Source organism: Mytilus californianus, unplaced genomic scaffold (genome assembly GCF_021869535.1).
Source record: "Mytilus californianus isolate M0D057914Y unplaced genomic scaffold, xbMytCali1.0.p SCAF_25, whole genome shotgun sequence".
Classification (NCBI taxonomy): domain Eukaryota; kingdom Metazoa; phylum Mollusca; class Bivalvia; order Mytilida; family Mytilidae; genus Mytilus; species Mytilus californianus.
The window spans coordinates 3,353,096-3,374,258 of NW_026262674.1; the positions used below are offsets into that span (position 1 = coordinate 3,353,096).

General features: G+C 32.1%; 1 protein-coding gene and 1 long non-coding RNA gene across 5 annotated transcripts in view; one reads left to right on the forward strand and one right to left on the reverse strand.

Moving 5' to 3' along the window:
• Positions 1-329: 329 nt before the first annotated feature.
• LOC127732558 (disintegrin and metalloproteinase domain-containing protein 10-like) overlaps positions 330-21,163 on the reverse strand; it is a 68,208-nt gene continuing 47,374 nt past the window's right edge. The window contains exons 18-19 of one of the 4 annotated variants that reach the window (XM_052241608.1): positions 14,150-14,180; positions 5,185-5,328 (exon numbers count right to left, since the gene is read on the reverse strand). In XM_052241608.1, the coding sequence (XP_052097568.1) occupies positions 14,154-14,180 (27 nt within the window). In that variant the 3' untranslated portion in view covers positions 5,185-5,328; positions 14,150-14,153. Of the gene's footprint in view, positions 5,329-14,149; positions 14,181-18,395; positions 18,477-21,163 lie in introns of all 4 variants that reach the window. The other 3 variants (XM_052241607.1, XM_052241606.1, XM_052241609.1) reach the window with 3 other exon arrangements.
• Positions 6,813-14,107, forward strand: LOC127732559 (uncharacterized). The gene is made up of 8 exons (XR_007996311.1): positions 6,813-9,114; positions 9,227-9,784; positions 9,950-10,061; positions 10,117-10,840; positions 11,397-11,728; positions 12,230-12,397; positions 12,899-13,122; positions 13,512-14,107. It is a non-coding gene; the product is annotated as an uncharacterized LOC127732559 (long non-coding RNA).

The following is a 21,163-nucleotide window of genomic DNA, read 5'->3' on the forward strand; positions in this document are numbered from 1 at the left end:
TACTTAAGGGATATTCAAACTCACAGGTTGAAAACGAATTGACAAAAGACAAACAGTACACAAAACACAACAAAGAAAACTAAAGACTGAGCATCATAAATCAGGTGTTTGGTTTTATAGTTTGAGTTGTCATATTTTGTTATGTCTGGGCTTTTTATAGCTGCTACCGTATGGGTTTTGTTCATTGTTGGAGGCTTTTGGTGGCCTATAATTACTAACATCCACCTAATTTGGACTCTGGTGGATAATTAACTCAAATATCTGAGAATTCGAGCCCAATGATGAACAGGAGAATAGTATAACATAATATATCTATAAAAAAAATGAAGTCTATAAAATGATACTTTATTTTCATAAATTACTTAATTTTATATTATGACCATGTTATGTACAAAATTTAATGATTTAAAACCCCAAAATACACATATATTATGAAAAATGTGTAAAATTACATATAAAATTAAAGTTAAATATTTACAAAAATAAAGTTTGCATAAAATGAATGGACTGAAGATGCGAACAATAACTTCTATTGACAAAATAACTATTTTTTTTCAAGATAATCACTCCCCCCCCCCCCCTGAAATAATAATATAGACAGTATACCCCTCTCAAAATGATATCTTTTTAGCAGAGAAATCTGCTCTTTAAATCAGAGAGTTTACAAATGATGGAACACCAATGTTTACAACTTTGTAAAAGACTAAAAGGAAAACTAAAGGAATTCATCAATAATCGTATTCAGATCTGCATGAAACATCTAAGATTTAAGTTTCTTACTCTAGAAACATCAGGAAGATAGTAATTTTCTTTTGAGTTAATTTTAGTTCAGATGTGTTTTTTTTAACAACATTTTCCAAATACAAATATAAATGTTCTGCAAATATAATACCCTTAAAGTTTTAATTTTCTACAAATCTTTGAAATTATTAATTGATATTCATGAACTAAATCAGTCAATAATATATCAATAAATATTTTTCTCTTAATAAGGAGATATTTTCATTTAGCTAAGCAAGGAATTTTATAGTTAGGATCATTAAAAGAAAAATATGCAATAAAGAAACAATACTAATTTGTTGAAACCACATAATAAATTCTAAACCGGTTTGTTGAAACCACATAATAAATTCTAAACCGGTTTGTTGAAACCACATAATAAATTCTAAACCGGTTTGTTGAAACCACATAATAAATTTCTAAACAGATTTGTTGAAACCACATAATAAATTTCTAAACAGATTTGTTGAAACCACATAATAAATTCTAAACCGGTTTGTTGAAACCACATAATAAATTTCTAAACAGATTTGTTGAAACAACATAATAAATTTCTAAACAGATTTGTTGAAACCACATAATAAATTTCTAAACAGATTTGTTGAAACCACATTATAAATTTCTAAACAGATTTGTTGAAACCACATAATAAATTTCTAAACAGGTTTGTTGAAACCACATAATAAACATGAACATTCAAACATCTATAATCAAAACAATAAAATCTGAATATTATATGATAAAAAATGACTATTTCCTTTAAATATATCTGGGAGGGGAGGGGATTGTTTTTCTCATGCCCCCATTCAAAAGAAAAATAACCATATGCCTTCTATAAAAATGGTCCAGAAATCTCCCAAAAAAACTACAAAATATTTCCAAAATTTGAAGGTAAATGTGAATAGCCCTTACCTGAGGGGCCTGATGGGGGGGGGGGGGTCTCATCACGATTCACGAGTTGATTTTTTTGTCAATCATGATTCACACAAAATAAATTTCCATGATCACGGATCACGAAAATATAAAAAAAAAAATAAATCTGTAGAAAAACGGATCACGATAGCGAAAATGCGCCGATCACGAAGAACGAAAATAACCCATCAGGCCCCTCTTATCTCTGCTTTGTAAAATTCCCTATTATCTGTCAATAAACTAATCATAACATAAGATTTTCATCCAAACTAAAAATATTCTTGAACAAATCCTACATGCTTCTATGGCTTATCCCATTTGTTTAAATATAGCAAAGTCACTGTTTCGTAAAACTAAAAAAAATGTAACAGGGAATGCATAATGGCATTGTGAAAGAAAGTTTCTATCAATCAAGTATAAAGAAAGGAAAGATAAATGGACAAAAGTATATCTAAATGAACGACTATAATGACAAAGTATCAAAATATTCTTCTTATGGAAAAAAGTTCAGACACTGAATGGTCTTTATCATAAATTAAGTCATATATCATGTTTCTTTCAACCAAGATTTTGTTAGTAAATAAAAGATATGAATAGTGTACTCGAAAAACTAAGCTGATACAAACGTACTACTTTATCTTCCAATGAAATACTTTTAATAAAAAAATGTTTAATTGGTTTATTCAGGAATTTGTATAGTAAAATCTTTCTATGCTTATCTTAATTGGGTTATATAAAATTGATTGATTGTTGGTTGCTTAACGTCCAGTGGCAAATATTTCATGCATGTTCAGGACGAGAACAAATTAACAATAAATACAATAGGTAGGTTCAGTAATAGAGGCCGTCCAGGATGAAGGTCAGAGAAATTTAGACTGCCACAGGAAATGAGGGTATATTGGATAGGGACAGAAATTTAGCCTTGCAACAGGTCACCTACGGACCCGGGTTATATAAAATGTTAAGACAAAAGCTGTAAATGTTTGTTCATTGTAATGGAATAGACTCAATCTTTAATAGCTAATAAACATATATCTAATAAAAAGAGGGAAAAAGATAATTTACAAAATAATATATTGTTAAAAATGTCCATAAGAACCTGAAAGAATAAAGTATTTTTACAAAAATGTGTACTAACAATAAATCTGGAATCACATTGCACTTTTTAAGATGAAATTTCTAATGGATAAAGGATGTTCGCTACTCCTTTGTTTTTGTCAAATATTCAAAATCATCTAGTTTTATCCATGTAGTCCCAATAAAAATTTTGCCTGCTAAGCCCTACTCTTCTTTTCATAATTTTATTAAATATAGCCTTTTTAAAGCCATTTTTGAAAACCTTACAAAATCCTTGTTATTTTTCATAGTTTTTGAAAGAAAAAAGGTGCCAATGTTAAATTTATGAAAAATATAGAGAGAGTAATTTCCCGCCAAATTTTCTATTGATTTTATCTCAAAAACAAGGACACAAACCTTTCATTTTTTTCATTTTTTTTCAGTTCCTTTATTTATATACATGTGTACTATCAATTTATTACAGTCTTTTAAAAAGCTTGTTACATTGAAACAGACGAGCCAACATCCTTAAGATGAATTTGGTTTGACATTTCTGATACATTACAATACAATATAATCTCAAGATCAATCAATTCTCTAACCACACATAATCATCATCCAAAACATATTTCATAAAATAACAATAACCTCATTGATATTAATTATGCTCACATCTTAATATTTACGCTATATTTTCATTATATTCAAGGTGGGGGTTGCTTTAAACATGTCATTAAAGGTGGACCTGCCACACCCCCATCCTACACGTTACAAAAAAGAAATTGCAATACGATCAATCAGGGCACTAACCAGAAGTTCTTTTAATCTGTTTCCAATAGATAAACACACTTTAGGCTCTAAGAAAGATAAAATCAGGTAAATACTTTATACAATTTATAATAATAATTCATCATATTAGTTTATTCAAAGGCTAAAAGCACTTGTAAGCAGGCATCTTCTAAACAATGTAAATCTTTATATGGTCAAAAACACATTGCAAAATTAAGTCAATATTTCAAATATCAATGTTCTTTACATTTAAGTTTTAGAATACAGATGTAATTTATTGATATTGGAAACGATTTGTCTCCATGAATAAATAATTGTTTTAGCATGCTATGCCACAAACTTAAGAGGGTACCCAACATTTTCACTAAAATAGATTTTGCTCGTTTAATTTTTATAAAATTTTGAAAAAAATATTTACCTTGACCTGTTGACAAAAATATAAAAATGTCAAGAAATTTGAACCACACAATTTACAGGCATAATTTCATTGGATATATAGCAGTTGAAAAACACTAATTTTGATCATGGAGACGCTTGATTTCTCTTGATTAAACTGTTCAGCTCATTTATAAAGAGTTAACTCCCTTGGGTGTTCTGTACCCCTTAATTACATCATGATTTGTGCCCTTAGTGTCCTGATTTCCAGACAAGTGTAATTTATTGACTTTGTGATGAAGAACAGCAATAATAGCACTATTCCTTAGGGATGTTCGCTCCTCTTGTTTTAGAATTTTTGTCAGATATTCGGAATCCTCTGGTTTTATCCATGTAGTGTCATTAAAAAATTTTCCCCGCTAACCCCTACTTTTCTTTTTATAATTTTATTACTAATAGTTTAAAAAGCCATATTTGAAAATCCTATAAAATCCTTGTAATTTTTTCATAATTTTTGAAAGAAAAAGGGTGCCAATGTTAAAAGTAAGAAAAGTCTAGAGAGAATTATTTCCCGCCAAAATTTCAATGGCTTATATCTCTAAAATAAGCACACAGACCCTACATTTTTTTCTGCTTTTTCAGTTCCTTTATTTATATACTATCAATTTATAACAGTCTTTAAAAAAGCTTGTTATTTTGAAACAGAGTAGCGAACATCCTTAAAAGGTTTCTACTGATACTAAAGTGCAGTGTCTGAATTAAGCAATACTGATATTTATTGAAATGAGATGCATCAATTAGAAATCGACCTTTTACAAGTGCACAAATACACATACATGTATAAGACGTTGATTGATTTTGGAACATTCAAATACGAAATAAAAGATGAATTTTTCTGTTTTGTAGGGTTTTTATAACAACACAATTTTCAAACATTTACAGACTTTGCATAGAGATTTTTTCAAACCGAAATAGGTTAACAGATGTATTGGGATTCATTTGCATAAGGTCGATTTCTATCCGATGCAGTTCAAATTTAAAAGACAGAATAGAGAATTTAAAAAACCAGTTTGGAATTGTAGAATTCTTTTCTGTAAAACCTAAGTAAAAATTTTTCAAGATTTGGAATTCAATTATAATTATCAATGCTATACTGTAACAATAATAATAATATGAATATTCATAACCACATAACGCTATCACATGAATATTCATTACTATTAATATGAATGACAACGTTTTGTTACAAATGGCTAAAAGAAATATCATTTTGCTACGGCACTATACTCTTGCATCTTTTCCCTTTTTGCCTGGACTCTTGCCTGGACTTTTGCCCCTATGACCTTTGCCATGTTTAGGATGAGGCTTGCTAGATGAGGCTGATGATGAATATGGTGGAGGGGGTCCCATGGGAGACTGAAAAAGAAAACAAATATATACTTCACATTGATTTATATTCAATTTTCAAATTTCACTAACAATAACGATGGAATCTTTTGATCGTTTCTATGAGATGCTTAAAAGTCATGCAAAAAGTCATTATAAGTTTAGTTTTTCTGTTCAATTAATATATTTTCCAAGCCTTTATTCATAACTTCAACGTTCAGACAAGTTGTCACAACTCTATGCCACGACATAATTTCATTTGCTATTATTTGAAATTTACCTCTAATTGTATTGAAAGCATTTCCATAAAGAATATACAACCAACAAATAACCTGTCATTGCCAATATACAACTGACTTTAGCCAATATACAACTGACTTTAGCCAATATACAATTGACTTTAGCCAATATACAACTGACTTTAGCCAATATACAACTGACTTTAGCCAATATACAACTGACTTTAGCCAATATTCAACTGACTCTAGCCAATTGTTCAACTGACTCTAGCCAATATACAACTGACTTTAGCCAATATACAACTGACTTTAGCCAATATACAACTGACTCTAGCCAATATACAACTGACTTTAGCCAATATACAACTGACTTTAGCCAATATACAACTGACTCTAGCCAATTGTTCAACTGACTCTAGCCAATATACAACTGACTTTAGCCAATATACAACTGACTTTAGCCAATATACAACTGACTCTAGCCAATATACAACTGACTTTAGCCAATATACAATTGACTCTAGCCAATATACAACTGACTCTAGCCAATATACAACTGACTTTAGCCAATATACAACTGACTCTAGCCAATTGTTCAACTGACTCTAGCCAATATACAACTGACTCTAGCCAATATACAACTGACTCTAGCCAATATACAACTGACTCTAGCCAATTGTTCAACTGACTCTAGCCAATATACAACTGACTTTAGCCAATATACAACTGACTCTAGCCAATTGTTCAACTGACTCTAGCCAATATACAACTGACTTTAGCCAATATACAACTGACTTTAGCCAATATACAACTGACTTTAGCCAATATACAACTGACTTTAGCCAATATACAACTGACTCTAGCCAATATACAACTGACTCTAGCCAATTGTTCAACTGACTCTAGCCAATTGTTCAACTGACTCTAGCCAATATACAACTGACTCTAGCCAATTGTTCAACTGACTCTAGCCAATATACAACTGACTCTAGCCAATATACAACTGACTCTAGCCAATATACAACTGACTCTAGCCAATTGTTCAACTGACTCTAGCCAATATACAACTGACTTTAGCCAATATACAACTGACTCTAGCCAATTGTTCAACTGACTCTAGCCAATATACAACTGACTTTAGCCAATATACAACTGACTCTAGCCAATTGTTCAACTGACTCTAGCCAATATACAACTGACTTTAGCCAATATACAACTGACTTTAGCCAATATACAACTGACTTTAGACAATATACAATTGACTCTAGCCAATATACAACTGACTCTAGCCAATATACAACTGACTCTAGCTAGTCAATTTACAACTTACCTTAACCCCTTTACAAATTGACAAAGCATATTTATGACTGACGGCATCAACTAGATCTTCCTATAAATTTAAAGCTTGCATGTACATCTTTTCCCTTAATTTTCGCAATACTTATTTTCTTTAAACCAACAAATTTTTTCAAGCAATTTAATTTCGGGTTAAAAAAAAGTAAATTGTAAAATGTTGTGAATATTTCAAACTTTGATCTTCTTTGATGTTAATTTTAAAAAATTAAAAATAAATCAGTTGGAAAGAGATAATTTCAAAAATTCAATAAGAATCCCCAAAAATAAGATGGTTTACATAAATCTTTAATAATTATTTTAAAATGATTTTATTCCTTGCAACTTTTGTTTAAGCACTCTTCTTTCAACCACCAAAATATGGAGCAAAATGGTGAAATTCTTTATTACAAATGATTACTTTCCAGCAAAATTAAATTTGATTTACAATCTCACTAGCCTCTGATAAAGGCAGATACTGTAAATTCAGAAAGTTTTGCATGCATTTTTTTGATAAAACCTTTCGGAATTTCAAGTCCTCAATGCTCTTCAACTTCGTACTTTATTATTTGGCACTTTTTTATTTTTTTGATTTGAGCGTCACTGATGAGTCTTTTGTGGACGAAACGCACGTCTGGCGTACAAAATTTCAATCCTGGTATCTATGATGAGTTTATTTATCATTGAAATGGGAGATGAATTACAGCCATAAAATGTTGCTAACAAATAATGCTTTCAAAATTTGAGTTTTAAATTAAGCGAAACCTGCTCTTTTGCAATATTCACAACAATAAAAAAACATTGCAAAAATTTACATAATTATAGTAATTTCAAATAATCTACACTGACTCTGTAAATTATGAATACGAACATTTTCAACGGCCATCACCTATACATTGATATCCTCTAATAGACTTAACTAACTCATAAATGATGTCAGGCATGTATGTATATTATTATGTTTTTTCTGCTATCAGAATTTTTGTGACATCTCTGCCATATTTGAATGATGATTTTAGAATACACAAATTAATATAAAAACCAAATAATGAACTCCAAATTGAATAAGAGTCAGCTGAGAGAGTCACATGAACTCCCAATGGATCAAGAGTCAGCTGAGAGAGTCACATGAACTCCAAATGGAGTGAGAGTCAGCCAAGAGAGTCACATGAACTCCAAATGGAGCCCAAATGGAGTGAAAGTCAGTTGAGAGAGTCATGTGAACTCCAAATAGAGCGAGAGTCACATGTACTCCAAATGGAGCAAGAGTCAGCTGAGAGACCACGTCACTCAGTCAATATTTCATGATAAGGAATTGGACAAAATCAGCAAAATTACAAATCGGACAACAACTCTGATGTCTAAAGATGTGAAGCTGCAATTATATGTAGCTTGTGAGTTGAATTACACATATTTCAGTCACCAATTTGCGACAGTTTAAGTTACGGAGTGGTGATTTCAGTCATTCTTCCAGTTTTTGTGTCAGGAGCACTCACCTTTTAATGAAGATAGTATACTGTGAACATGTAACGTGGGACTGAGAGTTCTGCCATTCATTGCTCTATATTTCTCTCTAATTTTTTGTGTATTTAAAATTTGTTCAGACCAGTTGATAAATTTTTAAAACATTACATTTTAAATAAATTTTTATGCATATTTTATGCATATTTTCCATCCAATTTTTTTTGGAGTTTTTCATAAAATCACTGGAATAACAACCCAATCAATATTCATTTATCCACTCTCAATAATCAAATACTCAAATTTTAATTGAAGATAAATATTGATAAATTCATCAGCGCCATTCCCAGTTTTTATGTGAAGGATTATTGCTTCAGTTTTAGTATCTAATTTTTAGTGTTGTCTATCTTATGACTTCAGATGGTTCATGGTTTCTCCTGTCAGACAGACAATTCATGACAGCTAGAAAAAAATTGTCATGACAAAATGTGTTGATGTTTTTGAACCTGGTATGAATTTTTTTAATTTTCACATCACATGCAGAAACTAGAAGCATGCATAGTAAAAGTTTGGTAGACAGTTTACGCTACAGATTCATTATATTTCAGATTTTATTATAATAATATAGTATGAAGTGTAACTACATAGAAATTCTTATAATCTGTAACTTATTGTCAGGTGTAACTAAAGTCTTTATTGTCAGGTGTAACTAAAGTCTTTATTGTCAGGTGTTCTACAGGACAATAAGAATCATTGGTTTGTACCAACAAAGTCTGTATGTCAGGTGTTCTACAGGACAATAAGAATCATTGGTTTGGACCAACAAAGTCTGTATGTCAGGTGTTCTACAGGACAATAAGAATCATTGGTTTGTACTAACAAAGTCTGTATGTCAGGTGTTCTACAGGACAATAAGAATCATTGGTTTGTACCAACAAAGTCTGTATGTCAGGTGTTCTACAGGACAATAAGAATCATTGGTTTGTACCAACAAAGTCTGTATGTCAGGTGTTCTACAGGACAATAAGAATCATTGGTTTGTACCAACAAAGTCTGTATGTCAGGTGTTCTACAGGACAATAAGAATCATTGGTTTGTACCAACAAAGTCTGTATGTCAGGTGTTCTACAGGACAATGTGAATCATTGGTTTGTACCAACAAAGTCTGTATGTCAGGTGTTCTACAGGACAATAAGAATCATTGGTTTGTACCAACAAAGTCTGTATGTCAGGTGTTCTACAGGACAATAAGAATCATTGGTTTGGACCAACAAAGTCTGTATGTCAGGTTTGTATAGACCAATGTGAATCATTGGTTTGGACCAACAAAGTCTGTATGTCAGGTTTGTATAGACCAATGTGAATCTTTGGTTTGGACCAACAAAGTCTGTATGTCAGGTGTTCTACAGGACAATAAGAATCATTGGTTTGGACCAACAAAGTCTGTATGTCAGGTTTGTATAGACCAATGTGAATCATTGGTTTGGACCAACAAAGTCTGTATGTCAGGTTTGTATAGACCAATGTGAATCTTTGGTTTGGACCAACAAAGTCTGTATGTCAGGTTTGTATAGACCAATGTGAATCATTGGTTTGGACCAACAAAGTCTGTATGTCAGGTGTTCTACAGGACAATAAGAATCATTGGTTTGTACCAACAAAGTCTGTATGTCAGGTGTTCTACAGGACAATAAGAATCATTGGTTTGTACCAACAAAGTCTGTATGTCAGGTTTGTATAGACCAATGTGAATCATTGGTTTGTACCAACAAAGTCTGTATGTCAGGTGTTCTACAGGACAATAAGAATCATTGGTTTGTACCAACAAAGTCTGTATGTCAGGTGTTCTACAGGACAATAAGAATCATTGGTTTGTACCAACAAAGTCTGTATGTCAGGTGTTCTACAGGACAATAAGAATCATTGGTTTGTACCAACAAAGTCTGTATGTCAGGTGTTCTACAGGACAATAAGAATCATTGGTTTGTACCAACAAAGTCTGTATGTCAGGTGTTCTACAGGACAATAAGAATCATTGGTTTGTACCAACAAAGTCTGTATGTCAGGATTGTATAGACCAATGTGAATCATTGGTTTGTACCAACAAAGTCTGTATGTCAGGTGTTCTACAGGACAATAAGAATCATTGGTTTGTACCAACAAAGTCTGTATGTCAGGTGTTCTACAGGACAATGTGAATCATTGGTTTGTACCAACAAAGTCTGTATGTCAGGTGTTCTACAGGACAATAAGAATCATTGGTTTGGACCAACAAAGTCTGTATGTCAGGTTTGTATAGACCAATGTGAATCATTGGTTTGGACCAACAAAGTCTGTATGTCAGGTTTGTATAGACCAATGTGAATCTTTGGTTTGGACCAACAAAGTCTGTATGTCAGGTGTTCTACAGGACAATAAGAATCATTGGTTTGGACCAACAAAGTCTGTATGTCAGGTTTGTATAGACCAATGTGAATCATTGGTTTGGACCAACAAAGTCTGTATGTCAGGTTTGTATAGACAAATGTGAATCTTTGGTTTGGACCAACAAAGTCTGTATGTCAGGTTTGTATAGACCAATGTGAATCATTGGTTTGTACCAACAAAGTCTGTATGTCAGGTGTTCTACAGGACAATAAGAATCATTGGTTTGTACCAACAAAGTCTGTATGTCAGGTGTTCTACAGGACAATAAGAATCATTGGTTTGTACCAACAAAGTCTGTATGTCAGGTGTTCTACAGGACAATAAGAATCATTGGTTTGTACCAACAAAGTCTGTATGTCAGGTTTGTATAGACCAATGTGAGTCATTGGTTTGTACCAACAAAGTCTGTATGTCAGGTGTTCTACCGGACAATAAGAATCATTGGTTTGTACCAACAAAGTCTGTATGTCAGGTGTTCTACAGGACAATGTGAATCATTGGTTTGTACCAACAAAGTCTGTATGTCAGGTGTTCTACAGGACAATAAGAATCATTGGTTTGGACCAACAAAGTCTGTATGTCAGGTTTGTATAGACCAATGTGAAGCATTGGTTTGGACCAACAAAGTCTGTATGTCAGGTTTGTATAGACCAATGTGAATCTTTGGTTTGGACCAACAAAGTCTGTATGTCAGGTGTTCTACAGGACAATAAGAATCATTGGTTTGGACCAACAAAGTCTGTATGTCAGGTTTGTATAGACCAATGTGAATCATTGGTTTGGACCAACAAAGTCTGTATGTCAGGTTTGTATAGACCAATGTGAATCTTTGGTTTGGACCAACAAAGTCTGTATGTCAGGTTTGTATAGACCAATGTGAATCATTGGTTTGTACCAACAAAGTCTGTATGTCAGGTGTTCTACAGGACAATAAGAATCATTGGTTTGTACCAACAAAGTCTGTATGTCAGGTGTTCTACAGGACAATAAAAATCATTGGTTTGGACCAACAAAGTCTGTATGTCAGGTTTTTTATAGACCAATGTGAATCATTGGTTTGGACCAACAAAGTCTGTATGTCAGGTGTTCTACAGGACAATAAGAATCTTTGGTTTGTACCAACAAAGTCTGTATGTCAGGTTTTGTATAGACCAATGTGAATCATTGGTTTGGACCAACAAAGTCTGTATGTCAGGTTTTGTATAGACCAATGTGAATCATTGGTTTGGACCAACAAAGTCTGTATGTCAGGTTTGTATAGACCAATGTGAATCATTGGTTTGTACCAACAAAGTCTGTATGTCAGGTTTTGTATAGACCAATGTGAATCATTGGTTTGGACCAACAAAGTCTGTATGTCAGGTTTGTATAGACCAATGTGAATCTTTGGTTTGGACCAACAAAGTCTGTATGTCAGGTTTGTATAGACCAATGTGAATCATTGGTTTGTACCAACAAAGTCTGTATGTCAGGTGTTCTACAGGACAATAAGAATCATTGGTTTGTACCAACAAAGTCTGTATGTCAGGTGTTCTACAGGACAATAAGAATCATTGGTTTGGACCAACAAAGTCTGTATGTCAGGTTTTGTATAGACCAATGTGAATCATTGGTTTGGACCAACAAAGTCTGTATGTCAGGTGTTCTACAGGACAATAAGAATCTTTGGTTTGTACCAACAAAGTCTGTATGTCAGGTTTTGTATAGACCAATGTGAATCATTGGTTTGTACCAACAAAGTCTGTATGTCAGGTTTTGTATAGACCAATGTGAATCATTGGTTTGGACCAACAAAGTCTGTATGTCAGGTGTTCTACAGGACAATAAGAATCTTTGGTTTGTACCAACAAAGTCTGTATGTCAGGTTTTGTATAGACCAATGTGAATCATTGGTTTGTACCAACAAAGTCTGTATGTCAGGTTTTGTATAGACCAATGTGAATCATTGGTTTGGACCAACAAAGTCTGTATGTCAGGTTTGTATAGACCAATGTGAATCATTGGTTTGGACCAACAAAGTCTGTATGTCAGGTTTGTATAGACCAATGTGAATCATTGGTTTGGACCAACAAAGTCTGTATGTCAGGTTTGTATAGACCAATGTGAATCATTGGTTTGTACCAACAAAGTCTGTATGTCAGGTTTTGTATAGACCAATGTGAATCATTGGTTTGGACCAACAAAGTCTGTATGTCAGGTTTTGTATAGACCAATGTGAATCATTGGTTTGGACCAACAAAGTCTGTATGTCAGGTTTTGTATAGACCAATGTGAATCATTGGTTTGGACCAACAAAGTCTGTATGTCAGGTTTTGTATAGACCAATGTGAATCATTGGTTTGGACCAACAAAGTCTGTATGTCAGGTTTGTATAGACCAATGTGAATCATTGGTTTGTACCAACAAAGTCTGTATGTCAGGTTTTGTATAGACCAATGTGAATCATTGGTTTGGACCAACAAAGTCTGTATGTCAGGTTTGTATAGACCAATGTGAATCATTGGTTTGTACCAACAAAAACTGTATGTCATGTTTTGTATAGACCAATGTGAATCATTGGTTTGTACCAACAAAGTCTGTATGTCAGGTTTTGTATAGACCAATGTGAATCATTGGTTTGGACCAACAAAGTCTGTATGTCAGGTTTGTATAGACCAATGTGAATCTTTGGTTTGTATCAACAAAGTCTGTATGTCAGGTTTTGTATAGACCAATGTGAATCATTGGTTTGTACCAACAAAGTCTGTATGTCAGGTTTTGTATAGACCAATGTGAATCATTGGTTTGGACCAACAAAGTCTGTATGTCAGGTTTTGTATAGACCAATGTGAATCTTTGGTTTGTATCAACAAAGTCTGTATGTCAGGTTTTGTATAGACCCATGTGAATCATTGGTTTGGACCAACAAAATTTGAAGCTAAAAAGTTGACCCTGTCCATTTTTCTCTTACTGTTTATAGTTTAAGAGATATGAGCCAAAACTGTAGTTTGACCCCATGTTCTATTTTTAGACGCAGTGGTCATGTTGGCTGATCAAGCTGGACTAAAAATCACAAAATCATATTTGACAGCTTATAGATGTAGCAGACATACTTTGGTTTCAATTTATTGAGCAGTTTCAGAGAAGAATTTTTAAAGAAAAATTTATAGACGACAGACACAAAGTGATGGCAAAGGATCATAATGCCCTTCAAGCCAGGTGAGCTAAAAATGAAGAGGTATAAGCTGACAAAAAAAACCTGTCCAAATAAACAAGGTGGGTTGAAATCAGAACTAAGCAAAATATACCATGATAAAAATAGAATATCTATAAATAGATCAGGATATACCATGATATTGATAAAAATAGAATATCTATAAATAGAATATTACAAATGTATATTGTTGACTTACCACATTACATGTGAGACACATGCATGTTTTTCTATAAATATAATTATAATTTCATCTTTAAGCCAAATTGCTTTATAGGATAAATAACATTTAAAAGCTGCTTTATAACAATTATAACAATATTTATAAACAAAGCAACTAAACACAGACGATTAATATAAATAACATAAGTCTTACCAGCTTGAAGTTAAAACATTTATAAACAAAGCAAGTAAATACTGACGATGAAATGTAACAAACACAAGTCTTGCCCACCTGAAGTCAAAAGAGTGTTTTTATTCTGTCCACAAGGTCTATTTATCTTTAATTGGATTATTACATATAAGAATTTAAACTTTACTTTCACTTTGTTCATTTTATTCATAGTTTGTTAAAAGTGCTTAAAAAAATAAATAAATGAAAAACCGTCTACAGTTGTGTATAATACGCATCCCATCTACAAAGTATATGTCTTAGGTAAAAAAGTGTGTACACTACCAATACGGTAATTGGAACAACAGGTTTAGAATCCTGGTTCCAATCAACTCATGTCTGACTAAGTCAACTTTGGATGTTTTCCTTAACTCATATGATTTGCAAACAATTTATATATCTAAGCCATAAATACAGATAGCAAACACAGACATGACTTAGACCTACCACCACCAAACAGAAATCTAAGTAGCTTTGCTTCAGGGCTATTACAGTCTGCACCAAAATCTTTTCCAACTACTATTCCGAAGACCAATATTAATATTCCAACATTTTTCTAATGTGTCCAAATAAAGTTTTGCAAATACTTACTAGTCCTAACAAAATTTTACATGTCTGGGACATCAGACTAGTGGATAATGGTGCAGACTGATATTATTTTATTTCTCTTCAACAAAATGTTCAATACTAATCGCTAATTATCATTTAAATCTTTTTTCAAATAAAAAAAAATAAATATATACAACAGATTATCATGTGTGTGATTAATGAATAATACCAGACTTTGTTATGTGCAGTTCACCCTACAGACCCTCAGTGCATGCTGTATATTGTGCTATGTCTGTTTATAAGTTTCTAGCTCTATAAAATTGGTAAGGGTTCCACGGAACCCAGTGTCTCGCCTACTTTTGCTGTTAATCGCAGGCTCAACAAAAATGAGGAAAAAATTAATAAAAATATTCCTCTCTATACTATCTTTTGATTGTAAGTAGCTTCTGTCCAAGTTTGGTAAAAATCCAGGATAGTTTATGAATCTAATAAGTGTTTTAAAAACTTAAACTGCAGACTGTATGTAATGTTAACTGGAAGAAAAACTAAGTCCATTTATAAGTAAAATACGGAAAAAATGGAACAAAATTTTAACAAAATTTCCTTCTAGATACTAGCTTTATATCATAAACAAGCTTCTGTCCGAGTTTGGTACAAATCCAGGAAAGTTTAAGAAAGTTGTTAAAATTTTAAAAACTTTAACCACAGAGAGAATGTAATGTTAACTGGCAGAAAAACTAAGTCCATTTATAAGTAAAATATGCAAAAAATGGATTTTTTTTTTACAAAATTTACTTCTGGATACTATCTTATGATCATAAACAAGCTAAGCTTCTTTCCAAGTTTGGTAGAAATCCAGGATAGTTTAAGAAAGTTATTAAAATTTCAAAAACTTTAACCACAGAGTGAACATGGTGAATGTAATGTTTCTCGGCAGAAAAACTAAGTCCATTTATAAGTAAAATACGGAAAAAAAGGAATTTTTTTTTTACAAAATTTACTTTTGAATATTATCTTATGATCATAAACAAGCTTCTGTCAAAGTTTGGTAGAAATCCAGGATAGTTTAAGAAAATTATTAAAATTTCAAAAACTTTAACCACAGAGTGAATGTAATGTTTCTCGGCAGAAAAACTAAGTCCATTTATAAGTAAAATACGGAAAAAATGGAATTTTTTTTTTACAAAATTTACTTTTGAATATTATCTTATGATCATAAACAAGCTTCTGTCCAAGTTTGGTAGAAATCCAGGATAGTTTAAGAAAGTTGTTAAAATTTCAAAAACTTTAACCACAGAGTGAATATTTGTGGACGCAGCCGACGACGACGACGCCGACGGAATGTAGGATCGCTATGTCTCGCTTTTTCGACAAAAGTCGAAGGCTCGACAAAAAGGGAGATAACTTAATACCTTCATAGTTTTGAAAACCAATAGCATTAAAATTGTTTTGATTATTTGATCATTCAGATAATATTATAAAATTGATATCTTCATTATTCTGAAACCAATATTTTAAGAACTGTTTTGTTAAGTGTGAATTTGGAAAATTTTTTGTGAGGTCTAGTTTTTGCTAATTTAGCAAATAAAATCAAATCATCAAATTTGTTTAAAAATATTTTCTTTACGAGGTTCAAATGAAAATGCCAAATAAAACCATGCAAAAGTTTCACAGATATTGCACATTTTGTGCCTGTGCCAAGTCTGCCTAAATATCTTTCTGAACTATGTGTTGTTCTTTGGTTTTCATCAATGTTCGTACCTCTATTTGTTTCGGGGAGTCAGGTGCTGGTGGACGGATCGGTTTGTTGGTACAATAATATAATTAATTCCTATTCTCCTCTGTAAGTGCCAATCTGTCTAAGAATCAGGCAGTCGTGAAAACATGACAAAAAAAAACGTCTTAAGTTTACATTAATTTAAGTTTAAAAAGTATAATGGTTTCTTTTCCTGTTCTTGCATTCTGTTGAATTACGACATGCAGAAACCAAAGACCTACCATATCTAAATCAGGATTAGGGTTACTTCAAAATAGTATGGTTAGGTAGGCAGGTTTTTTCGGCCATGTTTTAGAAATTCTTCTATATTGCCAGATTCTTACAAAGACTGGCACTTAAGTATGATTAACTTAGTAACATACCATGTAATATTAAAACTTTGTGAATTATTCTGCTCATTCAAGAGACTCAACAGTGAATTTACACAGTACAGAGACTGATATACCCTGTGCATAACAAAATTTCAGCTACATATATATGCAGTCAGGGAATGAAGTTAAAATTTTGGCATGGTAGCCCACAGCTTTGATTTTGTAGCCCACATATATAGTCCTATACAAGAAAAGCAGAAATTTAAGTAGCCCACACCAAATTTTAGGGGCCATTGCCGAGCGGGCCCCTGCTAATTTCAAACCCTGGCAGTTAACAACAAATGTATTTATGTATTTGAATATAATGGTCTATTTAAGTTATCGTTTTTAGACTTAAATTTTATAGAATAAGCTAATAAATGTGTTTATTTAAATTATTGGTCCTCTAAAACAACTATAACCACTTCAGTCAGCAATTTGTTTGGAAGTCAGTTCATTCTACTTTTAAAAATATCACAACAATTTTAAACTAATTAACTAAAGCAATATAAGTCAAAGGAGATGATGTGCACAACAATTTGTATAATTCCACAAATAACAAGGAGGAATTGAAAAGCACATGAAACAAAAAACAAAAAAATTGAACAAATAACAAATATATAAAATAAAAACTTTAGTAATGAAATAACAAATAAATAAATTCAAATTAGAGAACATTTTGAAGTTGAAAGATGAATTTCTGAATTCTTTAATATTAATAAAAAAATATATTTAAGGCCATCCTAAAAGAATTCTTTTATAGCATATCATGAATCGAAAGGGTGTAGCTTTTACTGATTGATGAAAGGAAAAGGGATGTAATAGCTACTATTTGGCCACTGAATTTTCAAAAGGAAAGCAAAATTCAAAAGAAAATTCAAAATTGAATCCATTTCATCGATAAATAAAAAGGTTGATATAATCTGGTTTACTTCAGTGCAAAAATGCCATTGGTAATATGAAATTCAAAATAAATCAAATTAATTTTAAATGGGGTGGTATAATTTAGTCACTTCAGTGCAGAAATGTCATTGGTAACCTAAATGTGAATCCATAAACATGAAAAATTGCCAATGTCCATTTCACCTACAGTTTTAGGTGAAACTAAAAATGAGTGAAAACCTTAACCAAAAAGAATATTTGCGTTTATATTGAGTTATTTATACTACAAAAAAGAACTTATGAATATAATAATTAGTCATTTCTAACAATCTCAACTATTTAAGCACACAGACAGTTAAGCTTTGGGTGGTTTTTAGATTGAAGGTTTTGCAAGGTTAGGGCAAAGTTAAACAAAGAATAGATTTAGGAAGGCTTAATTAATCTTCAAAACTATGAAGTTACCAAGTCAAGACTAACAACTAGAACACAGATTTACCTGTCCTATTCTTAATTCTAAATATAGAACTCTATTTATAGAATTCTATTTATAGTCCACCAATGGTACATGTGGAGAATGCTGAAAACGGGGAAATTTCTATTAGTTCCAAATTCTGCGTTACCATATTTATTAGAATTACTACAGAACAATTTTCTGTTTAATGAGAGAGAGAAAAACTAATAATTTATTGTACTAATTCATGATCTCTGGAACGCTCATAAAGAACTGGTAGATTCTAGGACAAATACAATCTAGAAATAATGGGAGCAAAGCTCACAAAATGATAATCACTGCCCAGACAAAAAGCATGGCAAAGTCTATAATCTGTTAAGAAGCTCCTAAAAATTTCAGTCATAAACAAAAGAGGATGTGAACAATGGCATTACTTTATTGAGTTTCAGAATATTTTTTTTTTTCTATTAAATTATGAATAGGGTTATAGAAACAAATAATAAAATGCTTCGCTGAGCGCAGCCTGATACCACCACAGAGGTCAATCCCTGAACAGTTGGGGCAAGTTTTGACACAATATTCAAGCTTGATACTGTCTGAATTTGGATTGTGATCAAATTTTTGACATAATATAGGTTTCTGACACAAAAAAAATGTGGTCAAAGTTCTTAAAAATCGATTGCGCAATACTGTGCTATTGCGCAATACTTTCAATTGAAGATTTCTTCTTGAAACTTTTTAAAACATTTGAAATTTCAAAAATTTTGAAGAAAAAAAATTTGGAAAAAAAATCCACCCCCTATCTTTTGGACCCCCCCTTTGAGTAATTACCCCCAAACTCAATCCCAGCCTTGCCTTTGAGGTATGGAACCTTGTAGTACAATTTTAGAGAGATTCATACATTAAACACAAGTTATTGTCCGGAAACTAGAAAAATGCTTGTTTTTGGCCCCTTTTTCACCCGTAATTCCTGCATGTTTGGGGCAATTAACCCCAAACTCAATCCCAGCCTTCCCTTTGTGATATGGAACCTTGTGGTACAATTTCAGTGAGATCCATACACTTACACACAAGTTATTGTCTGGAAACTACAAAAATGCTTGTTTTTGGTCCCTTTTTGGCCCCTAATTCCTAAAATGTTGGTACCATAACCCCCAAAATTAATCCCAACCTTCCTTTTGTGGTATTGAACCTTCTTGTACAATTTCATAGAGATCCATTCGCTAAAACTAAAGCTATTGTTCGGAAACCAAATGTGTCTTCGTACGACGACAACATCATAGCATTATACGAACCCAAAAAATTTGTTTGCGGTCGTATAAAAATGTGAACTGCAGTGTGCCTATGTAACAAAGTCCATGTCATGCCAAAGTGAACCCCAAAAATCATATGAATGAAAAAATTGAAAATAGGATGTGCAAAAAAATATCATTTGAGAAAAAATCTGTGAAAGTTTCCTTAAATACCATCAAGCAGTATAGGAGCAGCTTCAGATACAAAAGTTGGACGAAAGGATGAAAAAAGAAGCCACCCCAATCACTATATACCACCTGTTTCAGAAAGCAGGGGTACAAAAAGTTGATCTCTTGTTGTTTGGCAATTCTATATGTATTTTTCGAGGGGGGGTTTTCAGAAAAGAATGGTCAATGTATTAAATTCTATAAAGATCTACCAAATTATAAAAGGAAATACACAAAAATTTTGTCATTGTACCAAGGTTAGCTTCAATCCCTCTATTATAAATTTGTAAGGAAAATAGATTTTCATACGGACAAAAAGTAACAAAATGATGAAAAATAAAACTGCTTTATTCTGATTCCATGCAACTAAAATGACTAAGGAACAATGCATTTTTTCTAAGATAATCACACAACACAACTAGACATGCACTTTTGTTAAGTAGCCATCTGTATTTTCTAGGTGTATTTGTTTCTTATTTCTATTTTATTAAATGACAATACTAGAAAAGACAAAACATGGTCAAAACCAAGTTGTATTAAGTCAGACATTAAATAGCAAAATCTCTTTTTAACCCTTAGACTGCTGCATTCATTTCTATTGTACTTTTGTGTATTGCTGAATAAATTGTTTATCACCGATGAAATAAACATGTTTACTTATAATTGCTATATCTTTGTTAATATTCATTATTCATTGATAAAAGTTATATAAAAAAGTATTTTTGGATTCTGTATTTTTTATCTATTTTTATTTTTTGTTTGTACTTGGTCATTTTTTACCTGTACAGGTGCAAATAGAGATAAACAGAGGTAATTCAACAAAATCTCTTTTATGAACTAGTTCTATTGTGATTATCAAAAGAAAAAACTTTCATCTCAGACCAGCGGCCTTTTTTTTGCTACTATTTTCCTTCAGACTTTCACTGCACAGACGTTTACTTCCATGAACAAAAATATGTTTAACTAACAGATTCATTGATAAAGGTTTCGTCAATAAATAATCTAAAACAAAGAAAAACTTTGGAACTATCAATATCTGTTATCAATTTTGTTTCACAGTCTAATGGCGCAATGATATCATCACAATCCTGTCTTATGTCCATCTGTTTTGTACAACATCTGGGAAATCCCAGTGGTTCTCTCATTAAAAGTCTTCTGTTGCCAGATTTTCTAGGATGTTTCTATTTCCATCTATCATATCTTTCTGTTCTCATCCAAATCGGCCTCCGCTGTCACGTCATTATCATTGAAATAATTCTTAACTTGTTGGCCATCACTCCAAACAATATCCGCCATTTTGTTACCTTTTTTATGAAAATTTTTCACTTTTGGTTTTATTGACTATACCTGATT